The 11,590-nt window shown below is 39.2% G+C and overlaps 1 protein-coding gene across 1 annotated transcript; it reads left to right on the top strand.

The window, feature by feature from the left end:
• The first annotated feature begins 7,813 nt into the window (after positions 1-7,813).
• On the top strand, positions 7,814-9,971 carry LOC130208925 (caveolin-2-like). Its single transcript, XM_056438350.1, has 3 exons — positions 7,814-8,097; positions 8,338-8,525; positions 9,123-9,971. Exons 1-3 carry the CDS (start codon positions 7,870-7,872, stop codon positions 9,271-9,273), a joined length of 567 nt encoding a protein of 188 aa, XP_056294325.1. The 5' UTR covers positions 7,814-7,869; the 3' UTR covers positions 9,274-9,971.
• Positions 9,972-11,590: the final 1,619 nt, after the last annotated feature.

Here is an 11,590-nt window from a genome sequence, read left to right as displayed (position 1 = left end):
CACACACATAAACGCACAAACTAAAATCCAGAAACACATACATTTTATAGGCGTTTTATATGTTAAAACAAGCAAGATAGCACATTTTATTCCTGGCTGTAAACACATTCACGTATATGCTGCAGAGTTTACTATAACAATGCAACTTTTATAACAATTACAGACAAATATTGTACAGAGTAAAACAAGAAACCATCAGTGATATACAAACAGCAATTGTGCAAATATAACGACACCAACATTGAGGTTTGTTATACACAAACAGATGCTGTGTACGTATACAAAGATCTCCTACATCCACACACACACACACACACACACACACACACACACACACACACACACACACACACACACACACACACACACACACACACACACACACACACTATTCCAACACTTTGCAAAGATACCAAATATGAAATAAACAGTTGTATCCCTCTTGAAAAAATTACTTATTGTCTTAGAAAGAGATACAAGTTATTTTTGAATATATGGCAGCCTTATTTGGAATACATGGATACAACGCTAACGGTACCATAGTACTATACATATTTGGAGCTCTAAATTATGCACTGTGTCATTGTGGTAGCTCTGCTGTGTCATCATCATATGCACCAACCTTTTATTTTTATTTATTTTATTATTATTATTTCTTTGTCTTTGGGTGGGGGGAATTATCTATTTACTTTTAATTTTGTACTTGTGTATTTTAATGTTGTTCTTTTCCTAACTTGCTGTGCAATTTTCTGTTTAATGTGTTTAATGTAATATGCTCTGCATGTTCTCTTGCATTGTGAAAATATTGTGAAAATAAAATATTACAATAAAAAGATACCAAATATGTCTGGCAGATTTATTATCACTCAATCAATCAATCAATCAATCAATTAATCAATAAAACAAACTTTATTTCAGATTCATGGTCCAGATAAGATAGGACATTAAATAGAAGAAATTACTTACAAAAGCACAATAACGGATTGGGTCTCATGAATATTTTAGCCTTCATACGTTGCAAATTAAAGTGAAGGACCTCCCATCTCACTGGAGGCTTTTATTAAATCAAGACAATCAAATCAGCTGTACACCTCTTTTGCTAAGCATATTCATTGTAGATCAAACACAAGCCCACTTTCTATAGAAAATGAGAATTCATGGCTCGGGCTCAGCCGAGTGTAGTTTGTTAGTTGGCTGTCCTTAATGGTAAATCTGAAAAGATCCAATGTTCCTCTGTGTGCTGTCCTCTATCTGTTTGACAGTGATTAAGAGAGAACCACTTCTGAAGAATCAAAGAGACGAGGTGTGATTGATGGTGCTGTCCAACAGAGCGAACCACATTATTTCATCAGAGCTTTCTTCAAACAGTCCCAGCACGACTTCCCTCAGAACTGCATATACACATATCAAACGACAGCTGACAGCCATCTTCATAGAGCTCCATGCAGTACAACCTCGTGTTCAGTGTACTCAGTAAGTACAAAGTAATTAAGGGCCCACAGCCGGGATGACACGCGTGTGCCCTCTGAAAAACACTCCTTAAAGGAATAGTTTGACTTGTTGGGAAATAGGCTTCTTAGTTCAGAAGCTCACGCATTTGAGGGGTATTTTGTGCAGATAATCCAGTGTTAAAAAAAATTCGTACTTTTTCCCAGTTTTTTTCTCTTTTGTGGTGTTAAATGGGAAGCACTGAATAGGCGATTGCATTGTTAAATACACATGTCAAATAATCAGTCTGACCCATTGTAGTGAAAGCAGCTGGACTGACAGATGCTGAGCAGGAACACTGTCTGACATCCTGCATGCCCCAAATAAGCTGCTTCTGTGTGAACAGAAAATTTTTGGGTGATGCCTGTCACATATTATACAAATAAGATCCAAAATGTCTTCTAAATCATCTTCAAAATATGAGAAATAGGGTCCTGTATAAAGATGGTGTTCTTCCAAAAGTTCAATACGTATTAATTTTTTTAACAATTAAATTCTTTGATTGTTGGTTATTTCGGCAATTTAAAGGCCTTTTTTGGGCCTGTAACACAACGTTATTATTATTATTATGCAGGACAAAAAACACAAACGTTTTCCATACATATAGTGTTAGTATATTTCACAACAAATGTGATCATGTCATCAGAAGCTTTTTCACTCAGTAATTTATCTGGATATATGTCGTAATCCCCGATAAATGGGACATCTTGGAGTAATCCTGAACCACCGGGTACACTGAGCAAGAAAAGGATTCACCTCTCTCCACTCAGAGACTCACAGACACAAACACACACAGACACACACACACACCACTTCACACGCACACACACACACACACACACACACAATCTCATATATATCACACTCTCCGCTGACCTCACCTGTGCAGCCACAGTCACAAACAAACCCCATCTGGTGAGGTGTGCGTTCATTAGCATACCTTGGTCTCTCCGGCACCGACACAGGAAGCTCTCTGTCATCGATACACTGTGTTCTCTCTCTGTCTCCATCCAGCAGGCAGACATTGTCATTACCATGGAGACTGTGCTCATCGGAGCTACTAGATCTAGGAGCGTAGTAGCTCGCTTATGCTCAACTCTGAACAGATATACAGTTTGTTGCATATTTGGTAGTTTGTTTTTTGTGATGGACAGTCATTGTTCCATCTTTTTAATTGGGAAATATGTCCTTGTTTTTGCTTCTCATAGTAGTATATAGGGAAAACTCTTGGATCCATATCTTTTCAAACGAATGTAGCATAATCAATCAACATAATGAAAGTTTTGAAGGATACTTGAGTTTTGCTGATGGATAGGAGTTACTTTGTATATGTACATTTGTATATATTTATCAGATCATTGCCAGCTCCTGTACTGGGTCATTATGTGGTGAAGATGAGGATGCGAGCAGTGTGAGATGGCCTTGTGGTGAAGGTCTGGTGGTTTGCTGAGCGATAAGGTCTAACTCTGAGGATTCATAGCTGACCTATTAATAGCAGATAGGATGCCTGGTTAATGGGTCCAAAGGTTGTTGGAGGTGAAAGTAATTTTTTCTTCTTAAAGCATGTTGCGAAACATGCTTTACATCAGAAAGAGTGCAGAGACCTGAGAGTGCTCTCCATACTCGGTCCAGAGGAGGATATTGTGATAACATGAAATATATCTGATTAATGCTGTTGTGAACTTGAATGTGCAAACCAAGGCAGTAAAGGATCCTCAATGTTGAACACTTACCTCTTTATAGGGGACAGGATGAACATTCTCAAAATGACATTTTAGCAATAAAAGTTTTTTTCATTTTTTCAAAATCAACTAGAAACTAATAGGATCAGAAGTCCGTTTTGAGAAACAGTTAATTCATGGATTTTAGTTGTTAGTGATTGAACATTTTCTATACATGAGAGCATGTTATTTTTCACAAGCCTTCAGTGGCTCATACGTCACTTTATTCTGCATCGCTACAGAAAAGCAGCACAATTTAAAGTGAAATGTCTAAACAACAATGAAGATAGTTAGATATACAGTATATAAATGATAGTGACAAATATTGTCTTCAATATTTAGAATGACTGTAATATTTAGTAACCAGGACATATCATTGTTATAATGATTTCCATGATGGGATCTAAGATGGCCGCCGTACACACGCGCGGCGAGGCAGGTGCTGCGTGTGTGTCGACTAAACTAACTTTATCCACTAACAAACAAGCTTTAACTCATAGTTGGATACCGTGTACTGTTTTTATATTATGTGTGCTTTTAATATCTACACGACAGCGCTTTCAATGCAACTTTGCTTACTCTCTGATATGGGGAAACCAGCATCTCCTGTACACTTTTTTTCTGAACAATGGACGAGCCAGAATTCCTTCTGCGATTCGGGAGAAAACCTTCCCACCCAGTAAGACTCTAAGACTATTGTATCTTGCATTTATATTGCTACTGGCCGGCGACGTTGAGGTTAATCCTGGCCCGCAGGTTCTGGAAATCACATCGCTAATACAGGCAACGCCGCCATGGCCAGCGATACAACCGGTCACAATAGGCAACCGAATAATGTGGCTAACACCACCACAGTTACTACCGCCATGGCCTCTGTTAGCATGTACCTTCCCGCATACCAACACAGCTAAGTTCAGAAACCCCATATTAAAAAGACACCGATCTCTGCATATTTTCCAGACCTTAAATCATGCAAGAACAATCTGGGACCCATTGTGTAAAAGAGGCTTACTTTGGGGGCCATTTAAATGTCCGCAGCATGGTCCCAAAACGGGAGCAGCTGGAACATCTTTTAATTTAAATAATTCGAACATTGATTTCATGGGACTATCCGAAACGTGGCTATCCAGCTCCTCACCCGAAGCTGCGATAACACTCCCCGAATACAAGACCTTCAGGAAAGATAGGGTTCATGGGAAAGGAGGGGGGGTTTTGTTCTATGTAAAAAACAACCTGAGATGTAACCAGATGGTGTGGCCTGGTGGCAACATATTGGAAGGTATTGGTGTTAACATCTTTCTTTCAAATGAAATGTCTCTAACTGCTATCTGCATCTATCGTGCACCCTCAGCTAAAGCTGAATTTTATGATCACCTTAAAGCACTTCTTAATTCGTGTAATCATAAAAAAGAAATTCTGTTGTTCGGAGATTTTAATGTAAACTGGGACGATAAAAAGGAGAGAAAAAATCTTAAACTTATAACGGAGTATTTCAACTTCACCCAGATAATAGAGCGACCCAACAGAATCACACACTGCTCACAAACTAGAATTGACCTAGTCTTCACTAACAAACCCGAGAGAGTCACCAAAACCCATAACTTATTGACGGGACTCTCGGATCATAATGCAATTTTTTTTTCTAGAAAACTTAACAAAAAACGTTTTGAAAACTCTTTTTCTAGTACCCCTAGTAATCGACCTAATACTAGAATAATCCCCAAAAACCAACAACAAAATCTAGAAAAAGCCTTAAAAGACATCAATTGGGATGATCTTCATAAATGTGAAAATGCAGATATCTGCAGCGACTCTTTCCTCTCTCAAATCAAGGGGGTAATTTTCCCTTTCTCCAGACAAGGGAGCCGTAGGAGGAATAAAACCACCCTTCCCTGGCTCAACCCAGATTGTGTACACTTAATGAAGCGAAGGGATATGGCTCTCAAAAAATCCATAAAATCAGGGTTAAGTACAGACAGACATATTTTCACAGCTACCAGAAACAAAGTTACGCTGGAGCTGCGAAAGGCCAAAGCAGATTTTTTAATAAAAATTATTGAAAATGCTAGGGGGAACAGTAAAACAATCTGGCAGAATATAAACAAGCTAACAGGGAAACAACATAAGCAGGATAATAAAGGCCTAGAACTAAGAGTTGACAATCAGCTGGTGCGGGACCCCGTTATTCTGGCACAGGAATTAAACTCCTTTTTTATTAAATCTATTGAAGATATATCTAAACAGTTCATTTCACCCGTGTGCTCTGGTAGTCCGGTAAATAGAGCTGCAGACAATTCACTGATAACATTTTGTATTCAAGAAATCACTGTGACAGAAGTCATTAATATTATTAATGCTTTGAACAACTCTAAAGCCAAGGATATCCATGGTCTCGACACCAGCTTTTTAAAATCACACAAGGAGGCGCTGGCACCCCCAATCATGCACCTAGTGAACCTATCGATTAGACACTCGATGGTTCCTGGAGCATGGAAGATGGCCTCAGTTATCCCTGTGTTCAAATCGGGGGATAGCTCCGATATGAACAACTACAGACCAATTAGTATTTTGCCTAGCATCTCTAAAATTATAGAAAAATGGATCGCTAAACAAATAATAGAATTCCTTAATAATGGTCAAACCCCCCTGCACCCCATGCAGTTTGGTTTTCGACCGCATCATTCCACGGAATCTGCACTGGTTACGCTCATGGAGAAATGTAAAAGTTTATTAGATAAGAAGAGCTGCGTAGGTGCTGTATTTTTAGATTTAAAAAGAGCGTTCGATACAGTTAACCATGATGTGCTACTAAGCAAACTGTTAGGCTTTAACTTCTCTGATCAAGCCATCAAATGGTTTGGATCTTATTTATCCCATAGAGAACAATGTACTGTGGTTGATGGTGTCAGCTCCTCTTACCTGGGCTGTCCAGTAGGGGTCCCCCAAGGATCCATACTGGCGCCCATTTTATTCTCTCTTTATATTAATGACTTACCTGACTCTTGCTTCAATGTGGATGTTCAGCTGTATGCTGATGACACGGTCATTTTTACGGTGGCCAAAAATAGTGAGGAGGCAGCACGAGTGCTCTCTACTGCTCTGAGTCATATTCAAGGCTGGCTCACCAGGTCCTGTCTCTCATTGAACACTAAAAAAACAGTGTGTATGTTCTTTTCAAAGCAATCCTTAACTGTTGCATATTCTAATGTGTTTTTGGGAACTGAGAAACTGAATGTTGTTAATGAGTTCAAATACTTAGGCATTATGCTTGATTCCACACTCTCCTTTAGGAGCCATGTTAAAATGATGTCGAAAACCATAAATTTCCATATACATAATTTCAAACAAATAAGAAACTCTCTATCGACTAATGCCGCTTTGCTGTTTTTACACTCTATGATACTTTCACATGTGAGTTACTGCTTAACCAGTTGGTCTATGACAAGCTCAATAATTATTAAACCGGTCGAACTACTCTATAAAAAAGCATTGAAAATACTGGATAAAAAACCTTTTAAGTATCATCATTGCTTTATTTTAACCAAATACAACATGTTAAGTTTTAATAACTTTAGAAAATTCACTTCGGCCTGTTTGATTTACAAAATACTAAATGGCCTAGCGCCACCCCCCCTTAAAACCTTTATCAAACACAGATCTATTAACTCCACTCTGTCCACCAGAGCTGTCACAAACAGGGACTGTGAGGTCCCGTTTAGAAAAACCCTGTTTGGGCAAAATGTGCTGTCCTTCAAAGGATGCATGATGTGGAACAGCCTACCTCCTTCTATAAGGGAAAGCCCCAGCCTGGTCACCTTCAAAGGCCACCTGAAGGCATGGCTCAGATTTAATCAGCCCTGTGACCATTAGAGTTAATCCGCACGGTATCCAAATGTCTTACATGCATCTTTTTATTCATCTTTTTTTCTTCTTTTGTATTACTGTACTGTCATTACGTGTGAAGTGATGTGTGCTTTCCATTTCACTCTGCTTGTACTCTTAAACTACATCAACCTGCCAAGGGACTACAGATGGAAACTAGCCTCCCGGCTATAATCTGGCATATTTACATGTACATTGTACTGTCTATCAATATGCACTGTCCCTTATTCTCTAAATAAAAAATAAATAAAAATAATGTTTGGTTGTAACAATTTAGTAGTGTCATTTTCCAGAACGGAATTATCAAATTCAGTGCTTTCTGTTTCTGGAGAAAATCAATCGCACTTGCAGTTGCTCTGAATAAGATAATTAATTTACTCTTTGCCTCGACTTCCTGGGAAGTATTGGACTATAATTCGTAATGCAAGTATACCTACATCACTAAATATCTAAATCTTTTCCCTATCTTTGCTCTCATGCAAGCATATTTCTCTTGTGTTGTCCGTGCATGTGTCCGTGTGATGGCATTCCCGTAGGGTGTATACAGAGCCATCTCCATGCACTGTATTTATATCCCACCCTATGCTTCCTATCCCTCCCACAGCATAGGAACAAGATCTTCACTTGAAAGACCATCTGCAAATACCACCCAGGGCTCCGTAATGTTCCCAATATAACCACACCTCCCAGCTAGAGTCCAGTCAGCGGGCCTCAGTCTGAGCTGTACGCCGGTGACAGGCACTCTGCTCTCCGGATTGTGTTTTCTTCACTTGTTTGGATGAACACCATGATAAAAGGAGAAGATTCAGAGGAAGTAGAGATTGACTTGGAGGACTCTAGTGACCCTGATGAATTTGATAATGGTGAGGAACCTGAAACTCTCTGGAGGGCCCATCCTTCTCTGGAAGAAGAGGAAGACGTTCACACGTCCACAATGGTCGAGATCAGTGATACCAAGCCTCTGATAAATGTCCGGGACCCCCGCGGTATCAATGACTGTCTCAAGGTATTGTATTCTCATGAAGAAGTTCTCATCAACTTTGTTTTATGGATCCTTTGTGCATTTGTCACATGCAAGGAATTAGCTGACTAAATTACTGCCATGTCGAACCAAGAGACGGTTTGGCTGATTGCGCTGCCCTCCAGTGGAGGAAATTCATTCTGGCCGGTGAATCGAGTCAAAAAGCAACACAGATTGTTCGTTCACCTCTGTAGCATAAGCACCACTTTGTCTTTGTGTCTCTAGGTGACGTTTGAGGATGTGATTGCTGAGCCGGTGTCACTGCGCAGTGGGGACAGAGTGTGGATCTGGAGTCATGCCCTGTTTGAGGTGTCGAGGGTTTGGATCTACAGGGTCCTGACAGTTCTTTTGGCCATTCCCATTTCAATTATCTCTGGTCTCCTCTTTGCCATCCTCAGCTGCCTCCACATCTGGTAGGTTTAGCTATAGCCTGGTTGTAGGAAAAATAGTTTTGATTGGTCTCAAGTATGTGATTGATAAAGAGGAATCTGAGAGAGGATACAAAAAGGAAACCATTCAAAACAGGAGAATCATTATGCAAGGAGTGTATCAATACTTTTTTGATCGAGGAAGAATGATTTGGAAAAGTAGTGATTCTTCAAAACTTGACTGAGTGGGTTTTAACGTGTGTTTTAACATCAGCTATACTAACTAGTTAGATACAAATAAAACAGTAATGAAGCAATGCATTGTTGAGTGAATGAGTAGTTTTGGAATATATAAGAATACAATAAATAAAGTGTACTGTTTATTTAACCATTGGTAATGACAATCTGATTTTATTCTAAAAAATAAATATGTTGACAACAAAGTATAGCAAATGACATAATGAGACTATGCTGTGGAAAAAGAGGATCCTTGAATGGTCTGGAAATAACAAAGAAGGTTTAATATCGTGATTCAACCTCGAAGTTAAGAAATAATCAAGTTATAAGTATAACATACCATGAGGTTTTGGGGGAAGTAAAATTCTTCATTCTTAGTAATTGTTTTGTTTCTCTCTATGACAGGATTGTCGGTCCTTGTAGCCACTGTGTCCTCATCGGGGCACACTGGCTGCAGAGCCTCTGGAGCATTGTGCTGGGCATCGTTGTGCGGCCCTTCTTCACGAGTGCTGGGAGATGCTGTGGAGGCTTCAGCGTTCACCTGGCCAAAGAATGAGACTGGCACATCCAGACTGGGATTGTTCATGATGTACACTGGTATTCTAATGGACGGAGCCAAAGTGGGCATTGATATCTGATTCTTTAATATGTACTGCAAGACAATATTTTTTACATGTTTTCCACAGTTAAGGTGCCTTTGGTCAAGTCCAACAGCATCTTATGGACCGCTTGAATGATTATAGACAGCTTGTGACATGTTCAAACAATAGTTTAGTCACAGTGAAACAGGGTGATGTTATTCTATGTTGTATCTTCATAGTTTGAAATCAGGTCTGAGAAACCCCAAAAAAGGATCAGAGTTCTTACTATCTGAGATCAACATAAGAAAATGGAATCTGTTAAATAACTCTTGTTACAGTGATTGACTTAAGGAACACAACATTATGACAGTGAACATGGATATTTGTTTTCTCTTACACTGACACCTGATAGTGGAGTTATGGCTTTGTGATATGTTTTGCATTTGAAATAATTTCAGCAGTTTGTCATACAAATGGATTGGGGCTGCGTTTATATTTTGTAAAATGTTTAAGAGTTCAAGCTTTAGTTCAAAACCACTAGAATTACATTTTAATCATAGAAGTTACTTATGTAAGCTTCAAAGCAAACACTCTTCCTAAGTTTATGACTTTATATGGTAACATTTGAGTGTTTGGGACTTTGTGGATGGAAATTAAACATCCTGTATGATTACTCTCTATCATGCACTGTGCGCTTTGGCAGTGAGCATTGCGAAAGGAAGCTGCTTCCCTTTTTGAGAACGCGTCAAGTCAGTGTGAGTTGTCACACTTATAACATACAATGCTATAGTGTGTGTGGGTGGGTCCCTATACTTGATGAGGTATACCAGCAGTGCCTTCTATATCTTTGAGAGTTTGAGGTATCATTGCTGGCAGCTGCCTGCTGGCATTCCTGGATCTGAAAACCCCTGAGTGGCGTTTCAGTTTATAAACTGCCACGCCCCTCCCATGCCCTCTGTAGCTCCGACTGCAGCTGCGCACCCGACCTGTCATCGTGGCCTCTCTTGCTTCAATACCTCAGCTGCAACATAAGCCTGCTCCTTCAGTCAGAGAGCAGGACGGTCCGTGTACGTTTTGTTAGTTTGTTTTTTTGTTTCATTCCAAATACTTTTCACTCTCAGAGTGTGTAAGTAGGACCCACATCATCAGGTTCAGAGAGCAGGACGAGAGACGCCCAACGCAGGGACAGAAGAATCGCTTCAACTTGGACGTCAGAACTGTGGCAACAGTGTTGAGAGCAGGACGAATGACTCTCCTTGCAGAGACTGCTCGCGGTCTGCCTTTTGTCCCTTTCGGTTCAGGTTCTGAGAGAGCATGCATGGACGAGAGACGCCCAACGCAGGGACAGAAGATCACTCAACACTAATAAGTAGATCAAGCAAAATTTATTTTTGTCAAATATGTCAAGTTCCTACATGTTATAATTTACCTTTGTTAGAAACATTATGTTTTTAGTGACAGGAAAAGTTATTAAATTATCAAATTGAACGTGCTATGTGTTTGCATCGTTAAAATATCCCCGTTTAATTATTTATTCTTCATATTGATTAATTAATATTCTTCTAACGTTAATACGAATATGTATCACTGGCTTTTATTTTGACTTTCATTTTAAGCACTTCCGTTCTGTCGTTTTTGGTTTCAGACGGCAGAAACGAAATACGGAGATGGTATTCCGTTTTTCCGTTTTTGGTTTCAGACGGAAAACGAAAAAACCACGTGATTTCCGTATTTGGAATGAAACAAAAAAACAAACTAACAAAACGTACACGGACCCAGGACCATGACTGAAAGGAACAACAGCCAGGAGCTGATGATCAGCTACAGAGAGCCCAAGCAAATGAACGACGACGTGGTCGAGGTGCAAATGATCTGCTTACTTTGTAATCATAGAAGTGCATTCATTGAAGTAGAAATTTGTTATGTAATATTTTAGATTAATGAAGCTTGGAAATGTGCGAGTGTGTCCTATAAAGATGCAAAAGAGCCACACACACACACACAGACACACACACACATATATTTATTAATTATATATATATATATATATATATATATATATATATAACCATTGATTCAAGGCAAACTTTAAATAAATACAATGTTAAGTACAATATGAATGTTTTCTTGTACTTAATAATAGTTAGACAGCTTTCAAATATCAGTATATTTTGTGATTGCGCCACATGTTGCACCTTCCGCCAAAAAAAATTCCTCGTTTGTGTAAACATTCCTGGCAATAAAACTGTTTCTGATTCTGATTCTGATTCTGACATGTTAGACTCTAATGAC

This window comes from Pseudoliparis swirei, chromosome 18, assembly GCF_029220125.1.
Source record: "Pseudoliparis swirei isolate HS2019 ecotype Mariana Trench chromosome 18, NWPU_hadal_v1, whole genome shotgun sequence".
NCBI classification, from domain to species: domain Eukaryota; kingdom Metazoa; phylum Chordata; class Actinopteri; order Perciformes; family Liparidae; genus Pseudoliparis; species Pseudoliparis swirei.
Note: the sequence above shows the minus strand (reverse complement) of the source record. Positions and strands in the feature narration are given on the sequence as shown.

Coding starts and splice junctions, on each gene's coding strand:
- LOC130208925 (XM_056438350.1), top strand. CDS start 7,870: ATGAACACCATGATAAAAGGAGAAGATTCAGAGGAAGTAGAGATTGAC. Junction 8,098..8,337: donor GTATCAATGACTGTCTCAAG/GTATTGTATTCT, acceptor TTGTGTCTCTAG/GTGACGTTTGAGGATGTGAT. Junction 8,526..9,122: donor CTCAGCTGCCTCCACATCTG/GTAGGTTTAGCT, acceptor TCTCTATGACAG/GATTGTCGGTCCTTGTAGCC.